This window comes from Anomaloglossus baeobatrachus, chromosome 2 (genome assembly GCF_048569485.1).
Source record: "Anomaloglossus baeobatrachus isolate aAnoBae1 chromosome 2, aAnoBae1.hap1, whole genome shotgun sequence".
Lineage (NCBI taxonomy): Eukaryota > Metazoa > Chordata > Amphibia > Anura > Aromobatidae > Anomaloglossus > Anomaloglossus baeobatrachus.
The window spans coordinates 365,792,092-365,814,943 of NC_134354.1; the positions used below are offsets into that span (position 1 = coordinate 365,792,092).

The 22,852-nt window shown below is 42.6% G+C and overlaps 1 protein-coding gene across 2 annotated transcripts in view; it reads right to left on the reverse strand.

The window, feature by feature from the left end:
- Window positions 1–4,729: 4,729 nt before the first annotated feature.
- Window positions 4,730–22,852, reverse strand: part of KIAA0319L (KIAA0319 like) — a 164,664-nt gene continuing 146,541 nt past the window's right edge. For both annotated transcript variants that reach the window (XM_075336020.1, XM_075336021.1), the window contains exons 19-22: window positions 22,388–22,510; window positions 21,880–21,970; window positions 14,732–14,826; window positions 4,730–5,554 (exon numbers count right to left, since the gene is read on the reverse strand). In XM_075336020.1, coding sequence (XP_075192135.1) covers window positions 5,367–5,554; window positions 14,732–14,826; window positions 21,880–21,970; window positions 22,388–22,510 — 497 coding nt within the window. In that variant the 3' untranslated portion in view covers window positions 4,730–5,366. The remainder of the gene's footprint in view (window positions 5,555–14,731; window positions 14,827–21,879; window positions 21,971–22,387; window positions 22,511–22,852) is intronic.

The following is a 22,852-nucleotide window of genomic DNA, read 5'->3' on the forward strand; positions in this document are numbered from 1 at the left end:
TTTTTATGTTTTTTTTAAGTGAATTCTTGGAAAACTCTACATTACTGGATCCATGTGCAGCTGTATGTGCTTTTATGCATAGCAGACGAGTGCAGGAGCTGCCTGTGTTTTCATTCATGCATATAAATTGGCCCAGACTAGCACATGCTGAGATTCTTATAGTCCAGACCACCGTGTGCATAGGCAGACAGAAGGAAAATATGAAGGACAGCACACTGAAGGAAAATACGCCCATCTGAACCTGGCCATACAAAATTTGGGCCAGTGTGCTTGTGGATGAGCCCAGGACATGCCCGCTATAAGCATATACTTGTCTGGACCATAAAATGCTGCAATTTTGCGGGGTTTGTGTGAAAATACTCTGCCAGTGCATATGAGTGATTTTTCATACAGACTGATTTTTCATGTAAAAAAAGAAATATCACATATCTGGTCCGTTTAATGGACCAAGCTACTGGATTTCTATTTTCCGGTAGCTATGTGCAGACATCACTGGTTGAAAGTTTTAGTACCGCCACCTGAACCTATCCTAAGTTTCTAAGTTGAACTCATCGGACCAGTCACGTCCGCTAAAGAAGAGTAAGGGCTAAGGGAACCAATGATCTGGATGACCCCTCCAGTTACAGACCCATATCGCTCATCAATCAAGATCTGAAACTAAGGTCTAAAATCATGGCTGACAGACTGGCCATTATTTTACCCAGGATAATATCAGACCAACAGGTAGGGTTTATCAAAGGGAGAAATACTGTAACTAACATTAGAAAGACGATCCTAGTGGTAGACGCGGTTAGATTGGGGCGCACGGAGGGAGGGGCAAGACCTGCTCTAGTCACACTCGATGCTGAGAAAGCATTCGACAATGTCAATTGGAGATGGCTGGACAAGGTGATGGAGGCCACAGGGATTGAAGGCAGAATGAGACTCTACATCAGGGGCTTATACGCCAATTCGGGAGCTAGGGTCCATACCCCAGGCTTCCTGTCGGATGTGTTCCCCCTGATGAAGGGGACGAGACAGGGTTGCCCGTTATCACCCCTGTTATTTAATTTGGCAATCGAGCCACTATCAAGAGTACTACAAGGACAAAACAGTTTCAAAAGGGATTAGGATCAGAGGAACAGAAATAAAAGCAGCACTTTTTGCTGATGATGTGATATTATATATGGGGGATCCTAACGCGGATTTGCCACAGACTCTTGCCATGATTGAAAAAATTTGGTTCACTCTCAGGCTTTAAGTTAAACAAAAAAAGGTGTGAGATCTTGTTTTTAAGGGAATATCAAGGGATAACAGGCAGAAGCTCGAGAGATGGTTGTCTATGTGGGATACCCATAGCACAGACATCTATCAAATACTTGGGAGTGCATATAGGAAGAACGGTGGAAACAATTTATAAATTGAACTATGACCCGCTGATTAAAAAAATCATAACCCAACTAAGGGGGTGGAGGGGTTTGCCCTTACCACTTTTGGAAAGATGCCACCTAGTAAAAATGATGAGCTTTCCTAGGCTGTTGTATCCCTTCCAGACAATTCCGCTATTGTTGAAACTAAAAGATGTTAACAGACTCAACTCGGCGTATGCGGATTTTGTATCGAGGGGGAAGAAACCTAGAATAAAGCTACGTACGCTGATGAAGTCAGTGGAGGAGGGAGGACTCAGTTTCCTAGATGTTAGGGGTTACAACCTCACTGTTACGGTTGCTGCGAGCACTGGAGACTATGTCCAGATTTCTTGCTACTGCACATGTGCGAGCGCTGGAGACTAAGTCCAGATTTCTTGCTACTGCACATGTGCGAGCGCCGGAGACTAAGTCCAATCTTGGAGCCATTGCACATGTGCGGGTGACATCATCGCTGACACGAGGTCACATGTCTCTGACACCTTCTATGCCGATTGGTCGCTGGTCATGTGCTTGTGACGTCTTGCTCGGTGATAGGCCAGCATGACGTCACTCCTGTCGTTCTGGCAGCGGATTGGCTCTGGTGTCCTCCATCTTGGATGAGGCACAGAGTCTATATAAGAACCTGACACACGCCGCATGGTGCTCAGTCCTCTTGGTTCATGCATATGAGTAGACGCTCTGTGCGCGTTCCTCTAGGCATTTCTCTGTCTATGCTAGGTGAGCGCTACCGGCAGGGTAGCGTTCTTATACCTTACAGCTTCGGCTGCTGTCCGTATCCTTACCTCTTAGGGGAGCGGACATAAGCAGGTGCCTGAGGCACATGGTCTGGCTGGGCCTTGTGATTCTACTCGTAGGTGGACGTTGCCGCTAGGGTAACGTTACTTATACTGCGTCTGGCAGTTGTTCGTATCCTCACACACTAGGGGAGCGAACAGAGGTAGGAGCTTTGTGCGGCTTACGCTGCTGTTCGTCTCTTTTGCACCACTAGAAGAGCGGACCTAGGCAGGTGCCATATCTAGTGGTTCGTGTCCTCGCACACTAGTGGAGCGAACGCAGGTAGGAGCTTTGTGCGGCTTACGCTGCTGTTCGTCTCTTTTGCACCACTAGAAGAGCGGACCTAGGTAGGTGCCATTTCGCACACATTGCCTTTGTCTCTGTGATTATTAACAGAGATCATTCCACACACCCTCCAAGTAAGGGAGGAATTGCTTTACTTACTTATTATATCCTTCTGTGAGTTAACAGAGGTATTGCACTCTGCCATAGTCTGCAGCAAAGTCTTTGCACGGTGGACCCTGACTGTCTGATACTCCTTTCGGTTATTATCAGACAGCCCCCCGTAACACTCGTGTGCATTATGAGACATGTGATTGATTGGCTAAGAGGAACAAGTAGACACTCAGATTATGGTTTGGAAAATAAGTACGCAGCACCATCGGATCTGACGTCTATTCTCCACTCCTCATTGTCTGGGGTTGAAGGCCATATAAAAAATTCAATGATATTCCGGGATACCATGTTGACCTGGAAACTGGTAAGAAGGAAGTTGGGACTTGTGTGGAAGGTGTCTAAATATTTAAATCCCTGGGCAGCCCCAAGCTTCCCCCAGGGGCGAGACAACAAGCTATTTACTAGTTGGAAGGAGAAGGGTATCCAGAGAATGAAGGATGTTATGAATGTGGAAGAGAGAAGGTGGATGACAGGTCGGGAAGTGCTTGACAAATATGACCTCGATAACTTTCATATCATTCAGTACGAACAATTGAAGTATGGAGTGATTGGGGATCTTGGTGAGGTTGGAAGAGAATTGAACAAAATCCTGATTGATGAGCTCCTGGAATGTGATGAAACAAATGTAAATGTGTCCCAAATTTATCGAACATTTAGGGGAGTGCTCATATCTCGGGAGGATAGTTGCACCCTTACAGCGTGGGGGAAACAACTGAAAGGGCAAGAAGTGACAGGAAGTATACTGAAAGGATTGGTTCAAATGCAAAAGCACGTCATCAACGAGGGATGGAGAGACACTCTCTCCACTTACATAGGGCCATTGTGGGCTATAACATTCCGGGAAGAGAGGCACGGTGCCCCAAATGTCAAAAAGAGAAAAAGGACATGTTACATGGGTTATGGGAATGTAAGGTAATTCAAAGATTCTGGAATCAAGTCAGAATTTTGGCCCAATCAACGTGGGGAATATTTTGTAAATTAGAGGTTATGGTGTGGATTTTCCATGTCTTTGAAGGAGGAGTTAGAGGGGGGGCCAAGTATTCAGGACAAAAGGAAATTTTCAATCATCCATGATATAGCCATGATAGCTAAATGGTGCATCTTAAGACATTGGATACATAGGGAGGCTCCATCTACAAAGGAGGTTATCGACGACTTACACAACCTTCTGAGATTGGAGAAACTAGAAGCGGAAAGGGATAAGGACAAAAAGACAGACAAGTTCTTTGGGAGGTGGACAAACTTTATAGAAATCCATTTCACGCGGGGAGAAATAAATACTTTGGTGACACCTTTCATGCAAACGGAGTGGTACCTTCTGAATGAAATCCAGGATAGCTTGGGGGTATTGAAGTTCACCTAGTGGAGACTCAGGAGGGAGGGGGAGACGAGACGTTAAGGAAGACTTAAGATACGACATCGATACTGAAAATACTAAAGAATGTCAAAGGGTTTCAAGGTTTTGTGTTATGAGTGTTTTAGGTAGAATCTCTTGTTCTAATTTACTATGCATCATTTTCAACTTAAGGATTTTAGGGACTCACAAGCTGGAATATTACTCTTTTCTATGTCATAACTTGTCAGTTGAATAAACCCATTTTGTAATCATAATTATTTTGTAATGGTTTTATATAATTGGAAAATCAATAGAAAAATGTTTGGAAAAAGAAGAGTAAGGGTACTGAATCTGGATGCAACCAACGATCAAGCTAACTTCAGGGCGGCATGAACAAGCTCTAAAGCCTAGAGTCTGCCAGCGACGTGCACTGCTTACCTTGGCGAAGCAGGCACTTCGAGGCGGGTGGCGGGGTACCTAGGCATCAAACTGTACCCTTTAAAATTAAAAATCCCTCCATTTTTGAGAACAGAAAATATTATTAATAAGAAATAAATTGCAATGTAGTTTGTTTTTACAGACACTGCAATGTTAGCCACATGAAAACGTGAGACAAGCACTTTAATACAGACGTAATGAAGGTTATATACCGTATCTATTTTTTTCTTTACAATGGCTATATCAGATAATGACTATTTCCAGTGTGAGAACATGTTTGCTCTTTGGTAAATTTTTAGAACAGAAGAAAAATAAATCACGTGACTCATAGTTTGTCTTTATTGAAGACCATCCAGTGTTATAGGTTACCTTATCTTAATAAAGCAAGTCAGTTTGTCAGCTTATTTCCTTCAGATTCACCAATGGTTCAGTTCAGTGACAACGCAGAAGACAAAATAACTTTTCTACAAAAGTATGTGTTACAAAAAGAACAAGCCAGATTTTTTTTTTGTTTTAGACTGTAAGAAAAAAAAAGAAAGGTTGGGCTATAGAATATACCCAGTGCGATTCACATTTTATCCTTCATTGCCTGTGAGGACGTGGAGCAGTAGTGCATTTACACTTGATTACCTTTAACAGTGTGGCTCACTCTTGGGGTTTGTTAACCCAAGAAACTGTGCAGAAAAAAAATTAAATTACTTAATTAAAAAATCTATTAGAATTAATCCAGTAGTGTTTCCCAATGAAAAATCCACTTCAAGTATGTCCAGAGCCTCAGTGCTCTAAGAAGAGCAAAGGAGTTGATATTTCTACCAAAATATTTCCTTTTTCGAAAAGCAGTTCAGGGTAGCAGCTTTGTCCACAGAGTAAACCAGCAGTGGTGGAGAGGACAGTGGGACAACTTGCACTATCCTGCAAAAAATGAAATGAATTCCAGTGTTTAAGCTCTAACACTATAACAACTCCTCTCTTTGGGTTTTGTTTTTGTGAGAGGCTTGTCCATTACGCAAGGAACCGTTCTGAGGTCTGAGGAGTTTGCCTTTCTCGCGGTCAGACCAGGTATAAGCATTGTCATCGCTGTCCAACTCCGATTCTGAATGCATCAAACTTGTATTCTGGACTAGAGGTTTCAATTTTACACCTAATGAAAATAAAAGGAAAATATTAAAAATATTGCCATATTGAAAAATTAATTTGCATAAAAGATGGTCCTAAAATATTCTAAGGCCTAATTCATGTTTCCATATGAGTGCTATCCATTTCTTTAATGTATAGCATAAGGACACATAAGGCTATGTGCCCACGGGAGATTAAACCTGTGGATTTATCTGTGGAAAATCCGCGGATTTTCTGGATTTTCCAGATAAATCCGCAGGTTTCAGCAAGTACAGACACACCCGATGTTATCCTATGGGACATGGGGAGTGCTGTGTCCATGCTGCGGATACGTGCGGCTGCGGATGTCCCACAGCTGCACGTAATTGCATGTCAATTCTTTCTGCGGAATTACCTGCGGAAATCCTGTCTCTCCACTATGGAGATAGGGCTGGGACTTCCGTAAGTAATCCACACGAATGTCTGCAGGTTTATCGCAGCTATTTCGCTGTAATACCGCAGCTAAAAATAGCTGCAGATTCTGGCGAGCAGCTGCGGGAAACCTGCGGCCGTACCTGCGGATATATCAGCAGGTACAAACTCCCGTGGGCACATAGCCTTATAGTTTATGGCACTTTTCACCTGTCTTAGCATGGTTCCATTTGTGGACCAAACACATTTCATTGTATGAGTGGGTACGAGATGTGAACAGAAATCACATATGCTATGTATGCCACCCGTGTCTCATTTGTGTGATGTCCATTTGGAACATGGATGGGTGAATTTAGCATCAAGGTGGCACATTAAATCAGTGGACCAAAGGGATTGGAACATCAAGAACTGAGTAAAATATTTAATTTTGCATTAAAGGATGTCTTAGACTAGAAAGTATAACAGGAACGTTTCATAAAGGGGTTGTCTCACATTTAGGGCATATTTTCTGATCATTGCGATCCCTGCTTCTTAACAGATTAAAGTGGCCATGCCCCATTGGTTCAAGTCAACATCACTACATGTTTTTCTCCTCAGGTTGTAGAATTACACAAAGACTATGTATGGCAGGATATGTAGTGGCCATGCGGAGCTAACAAGCCACATCACTGTGTGATCAGACATCAAAATCCTACTGATATGTCAAAAATTTCAGATAATTAAAATATACTTTTAAAATGGTTATACTATCAGAGGCCGAAGTCAATGAGACCTGTCTGAAAATAATATTACAAGGAAGAGGTCATCAGAAAATTGTTTAAAGGTAATTGGTCATATTGTACATAGACATCTAAGTTAAGCACTGTTTAAAGAAAAAGCAGCTGAGCAAAATGATATATAGGATTGTTGAAAAAAAATCGGTTTAACTTGTATGTTAATCATTGAAATCCCTGGGGTTTATAGCAATTGAGTCCAATGGGTAGTCTACTCCATGATTGACAGCATGCACAGTCATACAGTGAAGGCGGTCAATCACTTAATAGGCCCGCCCATAGTACTCATATGCATACGAATACCAGGAATTTCAATGAATAAAATACAAACTTTGTTGAATCTTTTACAACAAAAATGTTTCTCAATGTGACCAGCTCTTCTTGCTTTAACATCCTGCCTACAGATCAGGTACCATTTTCAACATGGCAGTTTTCCTTTAAAGCAATGTTTATGTGAAATGTATTTTATTTTTTTTTACTTATCATAATCTAAGGAGTCTGTGCAAAGGTGGAGAAGAAGAGTATGAGAGGCTATACAGCCAGATCAGATCTCATACTTTGCCCTGACAAGGAACAACCATCCCGAAACACCGTGTCTGCAAATTGAGGTTCTGATCTGGCATAAACCTGAAGTCATATGACAAGGCTCCTTAGAGGGTCACTTTTGACTTTTAGGATTGCTACCTCCAATAGGTGGCACTAGAGTTCATCTACTGCCTCACTGAAGAGACAATTTGCATATTTCCCAGAGGAGCATGGCCGTTTAAAGTCTCCTCATCTATGGCATGCTGGAATGGTGTGTCAGTCTCCGCAAGGAGAACAGCTTCCCCTTTAGATAAGGAACTTGAACATCCTTCTCTAAACATACTCTACCTTAATCGCCAGCCAGTAGTGTACTAATATTGCAGATGCTGATGGGTGATGGCGGAGTGTGGAAGTTTGCTGGGACTAGTTGTCCCTCTCCTGATTACCTTTGTTTAGCTGCAAAAAGCTGGTTATCTGATGTAATTTACTCCATGCTAGGAGCCATAGGCAGGGTCCCTCCCTAAGTAAACCTCAGCAGGCAGTGTCTGGCTTGCCAGGTATATGTTTTCTGCCATTGTAGTTCATATGTTTATTTTATCTCTGACCTCAGTCGTATACGGACTATTCTTCTGCATGCAAATTGTATCCCTATCCGTACCACATGGTTCTGACCTGGCAATCAAACTTTCCTGCCAGCCTGCTCCATCAGCCAGTGGATAATGTGAAGAATCAAACAGGCTAGCACTTACAATGTTTCCTGAGATGTAATAGACTAGCTAGTGCTGAGATTAATCTGGGGAAGCCATTTTTAGAGTTGCTAAAGGACCATGAGCAAAGCCACTTTGTAGAGCCTTGCTGAAAAAACCTTTCTTGAAAGAACAGGAACTATGGTCCAAGACCAGCATGAACAACGATACTGTCGATGAAATCTTAGAGTCAGCTGCTGAAGAATCATTCATTGGTGGGTGAATCTTATTCAGTCCTTAACATCTGACAAGTTGTGTGCATTTCTATGTATCTTGCCAGAAATCTTCTAAATATAAGGGACACAAACAAATGTATAAAAAAGAAAAAAAAAGTAAAGTATTTTTACTAAACATTCTTATTCTATTCTTAATCATGGATTCTGCTTATCTGACCTGGTGTAAATTGGGATTGTTTATCAGTTCCTGAATTTAAGGCTATGTGCGCACGTTGTGTCCTGTCCCTTCAGAAATGTCTGCAGCAATTTGAACAGCACATGTGCGCTTCAAATCGCTGAAGAAACACTGTGTAATGAAAAGCCGATTTCATGCGCTCTGGATGCAGCCCCCACCATAGACAGAGCGAGACCTGCATCCAAAGCGCACGGAATAATTAACATGTTGCTTTTTAGAATGCAGCGATTTGGCAGCATGCAAATCGCTGCGTTCTAAAACACAACGTGCGCATGGATTATGCACAATCTTCATAGATTGTGCTGGGGACGCAGGACGCATGCAGTTACACTGCAGTGCCAAACGCAGCGTAACTGCATGCAAATACGCAACGTGGGCACATAGCCTAATAGGAAAATGATATCATGTATCTATGGCCAAAAGAAGTTGCATCATTCCATTTGTTTATTGTGATCAATATGAGCCTCCGATGTGTCAATACACCTGTACCCCAAAAATGAGCTTATTTACTATTCTAAACATACTTCTAAGTTCTTTAGAAAAATCTTGTCTAGGAGATATTTGATCATACAAATTAAAGGGGTGACATGATGCCTATATTTAGTTATCAAATAACATACACAGTATATCCAGGCATCAAAGAATTTTATGATCACGTGCAGTGAGCACTATTCCTCCACAAGTAACACCTCACCCTGGGTATTTACAGCGGTGGGTGGGGTGGTCCAATTAGGACATGGGATGATTGACCCCATGCAAGATTGCGCTCAGATAGGAGCACAACCACAGAGAACCATACTTCCGGTGGTGATTCAACGCTACCAGAAGTGTGACATATTACATGGTGGCGCCCATCTCTGACACCGGTTGACTTGCGTTGCAGAATGGAATGCAGTAACGGAAGATTGATTAAGAATCCTGGGGTTAGTGATGCACAACAGGAAGCATGTCATCCAGCATGACACGCAACCGGAAGTGCGTCATTCAAACATGGCGGCACCCATCTCCGATATCCAGCATGGTGCACAACCGGAAGTGCGTCATTCAAATATGGCGGCGCCCATCTCCGGTATCCATGTAGAGGAGCTAATCAGATATCAGTGAGCACGCATCTCTATACATAGTCTCCTAGAGTTTGGGGGCGGAATACATTGTGCAGGTGAAGGGCTCAACAGTAATTGATTGGAGGGACTGACCATTACTTTAAAGTAGGGATTCATACCACTATCCTATTGATATCACCTCCATCTGAAGTATAGCCATTGCGCTGGGAGCTGGATTTATTGCTGGTCACCATGCTGGTAGCTGGCTCCTTCAAGTTTGACCATTGAGTAAGTAGCATAGATAATACAGTGCCTACAAGTAGTATTCAACCCCCTGCAGATTTAGCAGGTTTACACATTCGGAATTAACTTGGCATTGTGACATTTGGACTGTAGATCAGCCTGGAAGTGTGAAATGCACTGCAGCAAAAAAGAATGTTATTTCTTTCTTTTTTTTTTTTTTTTTTAAATTGTGAAAAGTGTATTCAGAGGGTCATTTATTATTCAACCCCTCAAACCACCAGAATTTTGTTTGGTTCCCCTAAAGTATTAAGAAGTATTTCAGGCACAAAGAACAATGAGCTTCACATGTTTGGATTAATTATCTCTTTTTCCAGCCTTTTCTGACTAATTAAGACCCACCCAAAACTTGTGAACAGCACTCATACTTGGTCAACATGGGAAAGACAAAGGAGCATTCCAAGGCCATCAGAGACAAGATCGTGGAGGGTCACAAGGCTGGCAAGGGGTACAAAACCCTTTCCAAGGAGTTGGGCCTACCTGTCTCCACTGTTGGGAGCATCATCCGGAAGTAGAAGGCTTATGGAACTACTGTTAGCCTTCCACGGCCTGGACAGCCTTTGAAAGTTTCCACCCGTGCCGAGGCCAGGCTTGTCCGAAGAGTCAAGGCTAACCCAAGGACAACAAGGAAGGAGCTCCGGGAAGATCTCATGGCAGTGGGGACATTGGTTTCAGTCAATATCATAAGTAACGTACTCCACCGCAATGGTCTCCGTTCCAGACGAGCCCGTAAGGTACCTTTACTTTCAAAGCGTCATGTCAAGGCTCGTCTACAGTTTGCTCATGATCACTTGGAGGACTCTGAGACAGACTGGTTCAAGGTTCTCTGGTCTGATGAGACCAAGATCGAGATCTTTGGTGCCAACCACACACGTGACGTTTGGAGACTGGATGGCACTGCATACGACCCCAAGAATACCATCCCTACAGTCAAGCATGGTGGTGGCAGCATCATGCTGTGGGGCTGTTTCTCAGCCAAGGGGCCTGGCCATCTGGTCCGCATCCATGGGAAGATGGATAGCACGGCCTACCTGGAGATTTTGGCCAAGAACCTCCGCTCCTCCATCAAGGATCTTAAGATGGGTCATCATTTCATCTTCCAACAAGACAACGACCCAAAGCACACAGCCAAGAAAACCAAGGCTTGGTTCAAGAGGGAAAAAAATCAAGGTGTTGCAGTGGCCTAGTCAGTCTCCTGACCTTAACCCAATTGAAAACTTGTGGAAGGAGCTCAAGAGTAAAGTCCACATGACACACCCAAAGAACCTAGATAACTTGGAGAAGATCTGCATGGAGGAGTGGGCCAAGATAACTCCAGAGACCTGTGCCGGCCTGATCAGGTCTTATAAAAGACGATTATTAGCTGTAATTGCAAACAAGGGTTATTCCACAAAATATTAAACCTAGGGGTTGAATAATAATTGACCGACACTTTTATGTTGAAAATTTATTAAAATTTAACTGAGCAACATAACTTGTTGGTTTGTAAGGTTTATGCATCTGTTCATAAATCCTGCTCTTGTTTGAAGTTTGCAGGCTCTAACTTATTTGCATCTTATCAAACCTGCTAAATCTGCAGGGGGTTGAACACTACTTGTAGGCACTGTATATTCAGTGAATGTTTTCAAACTTTCCCACAAATAGCAAGTATTAAGAATTGTGTCTATTGAATCTACCTACCTACCCTGTATCTGCCGATTTGATTGTTTACTGATATCAGCACTGTGCACTTTTTTGTATCACTATGGCACTTTATTAGGGACTGCACTTTTTTCGACAGGGATATACAGGGTAAGTCTACAGTGAGCGGGGGCGCCATTGCGTAACATAGGGTGCCGACCTCCGCTGACAGGCAGGGCACAGGAGGGAGTGACTCGCACAGAGTCAGCATTATCTTCCCCTTTTCAGTGCACTTTTAGAAAGATGTTCACCAAACTTTACACCTGGTTGGGATTTTTAGATTAAATTAATAAAAAATTTATTCAAGGGTAAATTTGATACACACATTCTCATTCTACAAATAAGCAAGCTCTTGAATCTCCACACACATGACCTCAGACTGGTAGTTGTGCTACTAGTATCCTGCATAACTCCTAGCATCTGAAATTCACTAATATCACTAATTATTGTGACATCTCATGGCTGTATCTACAGTGGATGAAATAAGTGTTTAAAGGGAACCTGTCAGCAGAAATTTCGCAATAAACCTAAAAGATTCCCCTTCTGCAGCTCCTGGGCTGCATTCTAGAAAGGTTCCTGTTGCTATTGTGCCCCCTTTGAGACCTAAATAAATACTTTATAAATTCTTACCTTTTTGTATGCATATGTTTTTTTATGGTCACGGGGCGGGCTGTCTTGCGTCCGTTATTCGCCTCCTGCCGCTTTACGCCGTCCCCCATTACTCATTTCCATACCATGAGGACGCCGCCCAGTGCTCCCGAGGGCTCGCGCATGCCCAGTGGCACTATCGCGGGATAGCAATGTGTAAAGCGTGACCGCTGGTGAGGTGATTGCGCAGGCGCGAGATTATGGGCGGCGCTGTGATTGTCATCAGCAGCGTCATCCAAGTACCCGCCCATAATCTCGTGCCCGCGCTTTTCCCTCTGCCTCCACCGTTATGCGCAAGTGCTGGCCATATGAACCCACGTTACCTATTACCACAGGCGCGAGATTATGGGCAGGTACTTGGATGACGCTGCTGATGACAATCACAGCGCCGCCCATAATCTCACGCCTGCGGTAATAGGTGATGTGGGTTCATATGGCCAGCACTTGCACATAACGGTGGAGGCAGAGGGAAAAGCGCGGGCACGGGATTATGGGCACAATCACAGCGCCGCCCATAATCTTGCGCCTGCGCAATCACCTCACCAGCGGTCACGCTTTACACAGTGCTGTCCCGCGAGAGTGCCACTGGGCATGCGCGAGACCTCGGGAGCACTGGGCGGCGTCCTCATGGTATGGAAATGAGCAGTGGGGGACGGCGTAAAGCGGCAGGAGGCGAATAGGGGACGCAAGACAGCCCGCCCCGTGACCACAAAAAAACATTTGCATACAAAAAGGTAAGACTTTATAAAGTATTTATTTAGGTCTCAAAGGGGGCACAATAGCAACAGGAACCTTTCTAGAATGCAGCCCAGGAGCTGCAGAAGGGGAATCTTTTAGGTTTATTGCGAAATTTCTGCTGACAGGTTCCCTTTAAACATCACCAATTTTTTAAGTAAATATACTTCTAAACGTGCTATTGACATGAATTTCTAACCAGATGTCGGTAACAAGCCAGGCAATCCAGACAGCTAAAGAAGTCAAATTATAAACGTCCAAAAATGTAGTGATAAATAACACAAGGAAAAGGAAAAAAGTATTCAACACGATTCCTGAAATGTAATTAATACTTAATACAAAGACCTTTGCTGATGATGCCAGCTTCAAGATGCCTCTTGTATGGAGAAAATAGTTACATGAATTGCTCAGGTGTGATTTTGGCCTTGCACAAACACCCTTCAAATCCTGAAGGTTCCGTGGGCACCTTCTATGGACTCTGAGCATTAGTTCTTTTTTCCATAAATTTTCTGTTGGATTCTGCGCAGGTGATTGGCTGGCCATTCTAGCATCTTTATTTTCTTTCTCTGAAACCAATTAAGAGTTTCCTTGGCTGTGTGTTTGGGATCATTGTTTTGCTGTAATGTCCACCCTCGTTTCAACTTCATCAAACTGGTAAATGGGAGCAGATTTTTATCAAGAATGTCTTGGTACATTTGTCCATTCATCCTTCCTTCAATTACATGAAGTTTGCTAATTCTGTATGCTGAAAAACAGTCCCAGCCCATGATGTTCCCACCTCCAAACTTCACTATTGGTATGGAGTTATGAGGCGAAATGTAGTGCATTTTGGCCCCCAACCATGATATACTTATACTATGGCATAAAAAGGGTTCAATTATGGTCTCATCTCACCAGACTATATTCTCCCAGTATTTCACAGGCTTGTCTAAATATTGTTGAGCAAACTTTAAACACGTTTGAACATGCTTGTTGTTCAGTAATAGATTCTTACGTGATGAGCAAGCATGCAGGCCATGGAGGTTGAGTGCATTACATATTGTTTTCTCAGACACGATTGTATCTGCTGATTCCAGTACTTTCTATAGCTCTCCCCAGGTGGTTCTGGGCTCTTGGACAACTCTCCTGGTAAGTGTTTTCACCTGAAATCTTGCGTGGAGCAACTGGTCATAGCCGGTTTTTGGGAAAATATGTTCTTTCCACTTCAGCTTCAGTATTTTAGAAATTCTTCTGTTACCAATGTCATCAGTATGTTTTGCAACAATAACCGCAACAATAAGGTTGTGAATGTATTGAGACAACTCATTGGCTTTACCCATCATGAGATTAATTGTGTGTGCCACCTTGGTAATGAGACCTTTTTAGAGTCCATCAGTTGAACTAGCTGATATTATTATTCACTAACTGGCAAGATTGCTTTCCAATTACTGATAGATCTTAGCTGCTGTCATGACTTTCCATGGCTTTTTGCACCCCACTTGCTTTATGTGTTCAATACTTTTTCCCTATGTCATGTCTCATTATTACACATAACTTAGTTTATGGACATCTATGGTTTAATTTCTTTTCTTGTGTGGATTGGATGGGTAATTACTGACATCTGGTGATAACTTCATGTCAATAGTACCTGTAGAAATATGATTACTGAAAAAATTGGTTACATGTGCAATACTTATTTCAACCGCTGTAAGTATATGGAAATAAGTATATTCCAGTTCATATAGAGATAATGCTAGAATATGAATTATAATCATTGAAACTCACCATCTCTTCATTATTTAGACAATAAGAGGATTATGTATTTTTTGTTGCCACTAAGTAATTATGGATTAAAAAGGACGATGAACTGGTGACAGGTCCTCTAAATTATGATCAATGTAACATCCAAAGTTTCATACAAATATCTACAATCATCTACATGGATAATTACCAGTTTTGATACTTGTTTTCAATTCCATACTTTCTTGGTCATCTGTTGCTTCCAGCATTTTATATCTACTCTTCCGTTTCGGTTTTCCCTTTTTCCTGTAAGAATGATAAACATTTTCAACTTTTCTTCTATGCAAAAATTATAAAAAAAAAAAATAAAGTCTATAACAGATAGTAAAGAGAATGTCTCACAAAGTAGAACTATTAACTATCCACAGGATAAGTAACAAATGTCTGATGACTGGGCCCCTCACTTGTCACCTAGGTCAGGGGTCTTGAGCCATATTCCTCCTCATGGCATTGTCTATTGGGCCAATGGAAACAGACAAGTACAGACCTTGGTTATTTCTACTGGCTACATAGAAAAATAATCAGGAAGAAAAAAAATCTCCATTGACGATCAAGTGAGTATAAAAATATCAAAACTTCACTTTTATTGAAAAAAGAAGTAAAATGACAATAACAGACTCAGGAAATCCACTTGCTTTCTGTCATACCTACGCGTTTCATAGGATTTGTGAAGTTTTAATACTTTTATACTCACCTGATCCTCGCTTGAAATTTATTCTTCCCGATTGGGCTTTCTGCAGCCCTGGCTTGGGCGACTCCGTGCGATGAATGTATGCTGAAAACATCAGGTGAATCGAACATTGGTGAGCTGACTATCCTCTTTTTATGTTTTTCATTATACCAATAGAAAATAAATGGAGTGTTCAGGCATTGGCTGTAAAAATGATGCATAATAAAGGCATGGGACTTGAGTATCCTATTGGTCACACCAAGCACGGTGTGGAAAACATCAGCTACATTTAGCCTAGAAGTCTTTAAGTGAGACCTTTATCACATATTTACCTGTATATTCCACCATCATGATACAAGGACTAGATCTGATGATAGTCAAACACAATACATCAAGAGGAACAGACAGAGTTTTTTTTACCTTAGGAACCTTTATATCATGTGACAGAGGTCACAGAGTAATGTTATAAAAGAAGACTACTTGGCTTCACATCTTGAAAAACATTATTTAATTTTTTAAAAACTAGACCAGTTTGGAACATAAGAACTAAGCTTCTTTTGTTTTCTCATTTCTTCATTGTTGCAGAGCCAATACTTGTCATTTTTCCATCAACATGGCTGTATGAGAGATTGTATTTTGTTGTATTTTTAAAAGGCACCTTTGTGGCGAATATGACACTTTTAAAATTTCAATAACTCCTTCAGGGGAGCAAAATGGGAAAAATCAACAATTCTGGCATTGTTTTTTGTGCTGTAAATTTTTCACCGCTTTAACGTGCAGCATGCATAATATGTCATCTTGGCTCTACAGATCATTCCAATTATGCAGATACCTATTTATTTTTTTTAATTAATATTGTTGCACAAGAAAAACTCTTGTGTAGTAAAAAAAAAAAAAAAAAATGTTTTTTGTATACATTGCATTTAAAAGGTAGTGTAACATTTTTATATTTTTTTATCAATGAAAATAGTTACTTGCATGGCAGGTTGTACTTTTACTGGAAAAAAATGTATGGATACATAAGAATTTCTGATAAATTTATATTCTGCTTTATTTTGAGGCAGGACATGCAAAAATAGCAACTCAGGCATTCATCACATACAAGTGCATCTCAATCAATTAGAATATCAACAAAATGTTAATTTATTTCAGTAATTCAATACAAAAAGGGAAACGCATTCTGTTACTGACCGCTATACGTGTAACTGCTTGCTGACAATGTGTACTGTGGCAGATTTTTAAGAACAATATTAAAAGTTATATTTTATTGAAAATGGAAGAAGTTACTTTGCCTGAATAATCCAGAGTGAGCAGCTGGATCTAACCTTATGTTCACCTGATTGGTGAGTGTGCTTTCACCCCCATTGGTGCTAAACCTTCTGGATCCTACGTCACAACACCAGACGTCTGACTGGGCTAAGGCTGGTTTCACATCAGCGTTTTTGTGGCGGTCGGCCAAAAACACGCAAAACGGATGTTACCCGATCCGTTGTCTGTTCAATGCAAGGTCAATGGAATTGCGGCAACATACGTTAGTGTCATGTCATGTAATCTCTCATCAACATCGCCCAGACCAGTCACACATACTTACCTGCCCGGCGACATCGCTGTGACCGGCGAACCGCCTCCTTTCTAAGGGGGCGGTCCGTGCGGCGTCACAACGACGTCACTGAGCAGCCGCCCAATAGCAGCGGAGGGGCGGAGCTGAGTGGGACGTAACATCCTGCCCACCTCCTTCCTTCCGCATAGCGGCCGGGAGGCAGGTAAGGAGAGCTTCCTCGTTCCTGCGGCGTCACACATAGCGATGTGTGCTGCCGCAGGAACGAGGAACAACCTCATTACTGCTGCAGTAACTATTTTTGAGAATGGTCCCCCATGTCACCGATGAGCGATTTTGCACGTTTTTGCAACGATGCAAAATCGCTCATCGGTGTCACACGCAACGGCATCGCTAATGCGGCCGGATGTGCGTCACCAATTCCGTGACCCCAACGAGTTCGCATTAGCAATGTCGTAGCGTGTAAAGCCCCCTTAAGCCACAAAATGTCATTGCTAAAGAAGCTGGCTGTTCAGAGTGCTGTGTCCAAGCATATTAAGGGAAAGTTGAGTGAAAGGACAAAGTGTGGTAGAAAAAGGTGCACAAGCAGCCGGGATAACCGCAGCCTTCATAGGATTGTTAAGAAAAGGCCATTCAAAAATTTTGGGGAGATTCACAAGGAGTGAACTGCTGCTGGAGTCAGTGCCACCACACACAGACGTATCCAGGACATGGGCTACAACTGTCGCATTCCTTGTGTCAAGCCACTCATAACCAATACACAACGCCACAAGCGTCTTACATGACTCTATATAATATACCGTATTTTTCGGACCATAAGACGCACTTTCCCCCCCCCAAATGTTGGGGGAAAGTGGGGGGTGCGTCTAATGGTCTGAATGTAGGGCATGGCTGCGGGGAATGAGGGTGCTGCGGTGGAGCGGGTCATCGGGGGCACGAGCAGGCAGCAGCAGCGCCTGCCGTGACCATGTGGGCCCGCTCATTACATATGCACGCCCATCCTCCCGCCCATCTCTCAGCGCTGAAGCCGGGGCTGATAGGTGGGCGGGATGATGGGCGGGGACGCGCGCATAATTAACAGCCGGCCGTGATCACCCCAGGCAACTACAGCCTGGAGTGATCATGCTCGGCTTTATTCACTACCCCCCGCGCATCATCATCAGTGCGGGGTTCAGTGAATCAATGTGCTCACCGTTCCCCTGCAGCATCGCGATTTCCTCCAGTCTGCCTGCCGCGCTGTGTGGACTGGAGACTAGCGGTGCTCACAGCGATGACGTCATCGCTGTGCGCACGTGTGTCTTCACAGCCGTGCCGATAGACTGCAGGACAATACATCGCAGTGCTGCAGGGAACGTGGCCGGCTCAACACAGCACTGCCATTAAGGAATAACGTTTGGAACTCCATTCTATGTCTGAACTGGGTGCAAAAAACCTAAAAAACATCACTATGGGGAGATAAGGTATGCACACCAGTGACTATGGAAGGGGAATACATGGAATAGCAGAAACTGCTGTGTGAATACTGACATGAAAAATTCAATAGCTATTTGTAAGAATGAAATGTGAAAAATGGAACCTGCATTACTGCCATGAATATATGAATAAAGAGAAATTTAGCTACTGAATTGATCAATGCAGAAGAGCCCCAACACTACGCCAAAGTATTTCTCTACGTTGGGGTCCCTAGCTTGTGTGTGTCCTCTCATGCAGTTAAAAAACTTACCGTGTATGGGACGCTGAGACCCAGGCTATATATGCGTATAATGTGGATTGGCAATAGGTGTGTATGGGGAGGGTTCACAAACGAAAAACTACTAACATTAAGGAATAACGTTTGGAACTCCATTCTATGTCTGAACTGGGTGCAAAAAACCTAAAAAACATCACTATGGGGAGATAAGGTATGCACACCAGTGACTATGGAAGGGGAATACATGGAATAGCAGAAACTGCTGTGTGAATACTGACATGAAAAATTCAATAGCTATTTGTAAGAATGAAATGTGAAAAATGGAACCTGCATTACTGCCATGAATATATGAATAAAGAGAAATTTAGCTACTGAATTGATCAATGCAGAAGAGCCCCAACACTACGCCAAAGTATTTCTCTACGTTGGGGTCCCTAGCTTGTGTGTGTCCTCTCATGCAGTTAAAAAACTTACCGTGTATGGGACGCTGAGACCCAGGCTATATATGCGTATAATGTGGATTGGCAATAGGTGTGTATGGATTGGCAATTTTTCATGTCAGTATTCACACAGCAGTTTCTGCTATTCCATGTATTCCCCTTCCATAGTCACTGGTGTGCATACCTTATCTCCCCATAGTGATGTTTTTTAGGTTTTTTGCACCCAGTTCAGACATAGAATGGAGTTCCAAACGTTATTCCTTAATGTTAGTAGTTTTTCGTTTGTGAACCCTCCCCATACACACCTATTGCCAATCCACATTATACGCATATATAGCCTGGGTCTCAGCGTCCCATACACGGTAAGTTTTTTAACTGCATGAGAGGACACACACAAGCTAGGGACCCCAACGTAGAGAAATACTTTGGCGTAGTGTTGGGGCTCTTCTGCATTGATCAATTCAGTAGCTAAATTTCTCTTTATTCATATATTCATGGCAGTAATGCAGGTTCCATTTTTCACATTTCATTCTTACAAATAGCTATTGAATTTTTCATGTCAGTATTCACACAGCAGTTTCTGCTATTCCATGTATTCCCCTTCCATAGTCACTGGTGTGCATACCTTATCTCCCCATAGCAACACAGCACTGCCGGCACAGACAGGAGGAGGAGCGACGCTGCGTGGAACGAAGAAAGGTGAGTGTAAACGTTTATTTTTTTGTGTGTGCCACAGGATGGGGGTATATGAGCAGGATGATGGGAGTATATGAACAGGATGATGGCATATAGCAGGATGATGGGGGTATATGAGCAGGATGATGGGAGTATATGAGCAGGATGATGGCATATAGCAGGATGATGGGGGTATATGAGCAGGATGATGGGGGTATATGAGCAGGATGATAGGGGTATATGAGAAGGATGATGGGGGTATATGAACAGGATGATGGCATATAGCAGGATGATGGGGGTATATGAGCAGGATGATGGGGGTATATGAGCAGGATGATGGGGGTATATGAACAGGATGATGGGGGTATATGAACAGGATGATGGCATATAGCAGGATGATGGGGGTATATGAACAGGATGATGGCATATAGCAGGATGATGGGGGTATATGAGCAGGATGATGGGGGTATATGAGCAGGATGATGGGGGTATATGAGCAGGTTGATGGGGGTATATGAGCAGGTTGATGGGGGTATATGAGCAGGATGATGGGGGTATATGAGCAGGATGATGGGGGTATATGAGTAGGATGATGGGGGTATATGAACAGGATGATGGCATACAGCAGGATGATGGGGGTATATGAACAGGATGATGGCATATAGCAGGATGATGGGGATATATGAGCAGGATGATGGGGGTATATGAGCAGGATGATGGGGGTATATGTGCAGGATGATGGGGTATATGAGCAGGATGATGGTGTATATAGCAGGATGGGAGCACATACCAGGATGCAGTATATAGCAAGATGGGGCTATACTAGGATGAGGGACATAAATATATACACAAGGCAGGAGGATCATTACCAGGATGGGGTACCTTAATAGAGAATTTGGGGATATTACCCCCATAATAGTGTCAGCAGCAGATCCTCGCCCCATAACATGTGTCATGACCACATTTTTTGCTTAAAATTTTATTTTCCTATTTTCCTTCTCTAAAACCAGGGTGAGTCATATAATCCGGTGCATCTTATAGTCCGAAAAATACGGTATGCGTTTCCCTTTTTGTATTGAATTACTGAAATAAATTAACTAAATTAATTAAATAAATTAACTTTTTGATGATATTCCAATTTATTGATAGGCACTTGGACGTTAAATGTAATATTTTAAAAGATCGGGTCATTATGGACACCAGTTATGTTTGCTTTCAGCCCCACTAGGGGGCTTGAACGTGTATTGACTCGTATACACTAACACATTTCTGTTTTGCATTGAATTATGTCTATTCATTAAACTATTCAGAGAATTTGAATTGGCAGCCATAGTGCCATTGTTTGACCCCCTTTGGCTCCCATGATTCCATTATGGGGGCAATAAGCTGAAATGGGGAGCCCCCTCTGTCACATACCTTAGATGCCTAAAGCGGGCTTTACGCGCTGCGACATCGCTAGCGATGTCGCGAGCGATAGCACCTGCCCACGTCGGTGGTGCGTCATGGGGTGATCGCTGCCGTAGTGAACAATATTGCTACGGCAGCGTCACATGCAATTACCTGTTTACCGATGTCACTGTGGCTGCCGAACAATCTCTCCTTTAAGGGGGAGGTTCGTTTGGTGTCACAGCGGCGTAACTAAGCGGCCGCCCAATAGAAGTGGAGGGGCGGAGATGACCGGCCGGAACATCCCGGCCACCTCCTTCCTTCCGCATTGCAGCATCTAAAGCAGTGTTTCTCAACTCCAGTCCTTAAGACCCATCAACAGATCATGTTTTCAGGTTTTCCTCAATATTAGAAAAGGAATAATTTCATCACCCGTGCAACATTAATGAAAGCCTGAAAACCTGATTGAGGAAAACCTGAAAACATGATCTGTTGGTGGGTCTTGAGGACTGGAGTTGAGAAACACTGATCTAAAGGGATAAACACCCAAGATCGGGGCTAGCTACGACTGACAGCACAGGAGAGAATAGACTGACAAAAATATACGGCACAGAATAGAAACCGGTTCCCTAATGTAACATTTTTGTCACTGGTCAGAAATCTGTTAAAAAGGATTATGGACTGAATATTGTGAAGGCCATCTCACTTAATGATTTACATCTCCATAGAAAAACACGCACACTGCTGTCATTCAACAAGACAGTTCTCTGTACTCACGATTGAACAGAGGGATTTAATTCAATAAATGTTATATTGTAGTAAGATCATACACGGAATAACAGTTTAATAAAACTAATTAGCAAATGGAAGCATCACTTACCTTCTACAACAACAGATTGTGCACCAGACGAGTAGTCCCATAGCCACCACACAAAGGAAACTTGTGATAACCACATACAACACACTCCAATCTGCAGGGGTAAACAGACATTGTGAACGGTATATTAAAAGCATCATCCTATTAGTCTTATAGGATTAATCTGAGTTTTCTCAATGTATTTTGCAACAAACAACTAGAATTTAAAAGTATGATCATTAGTCTAAGCCATAGTTTGTCTTTTCATATGGTTTATTATTTGGGCTACCGGGTTAGGCTCCATAATATTTGCTACGTGCCCTATCAACTGATGAAATGTAGAAGAGGCTTAAGAGATGAAGGGAGGTTAGTGATCAGTGGACTATACAGGGCAGGGAGAAATTAAGAGTGCAAGGAAGGAAGGAGAACCTAATACAGGTGTCTAGCATCTTCCCGCGGAATTGTGACCAGTGGCATTCAGTACCAGTAAAGTTTACCTATGCATGACTGGAGCTGTAAAGGAGAAACTTACCACAGTTGCTTTCGCCATCACCAAACTGACGACGTATAAAGTTTTCCATCCAGAAGGGGTCACAAACACAACGCTTGGTGACGGAATTACAGTGACCGTGCATAGAACAATTTAACTGACATGCTGAAAAGGAAATATAATGTATGTATAAAACACTACCGGAAAATATTGTATATACCATAATAAAGACATGTTTTAGGATGCTTTCTGGACTGTATATAATTATGTTCTTAAACAGCAAATGTCAAGGATTCTATTTGTCAACTGTAAATACTGCGCTTTAGGGTGCAGATTTGTCAGAAATCTACATGCCTATCCATATGTCAGCAAAATCAAAGAGAAGTGTTGTGCGCACGTTGCTTATTTTTTTCCTTGCAGATTTGGTGCAGAAAAAATCTGCAGCATGTCAATTCTTGGTGCGTTTTTGCATGCGTTTTTCAGTTTTTCCATCCATTGACTTCATTT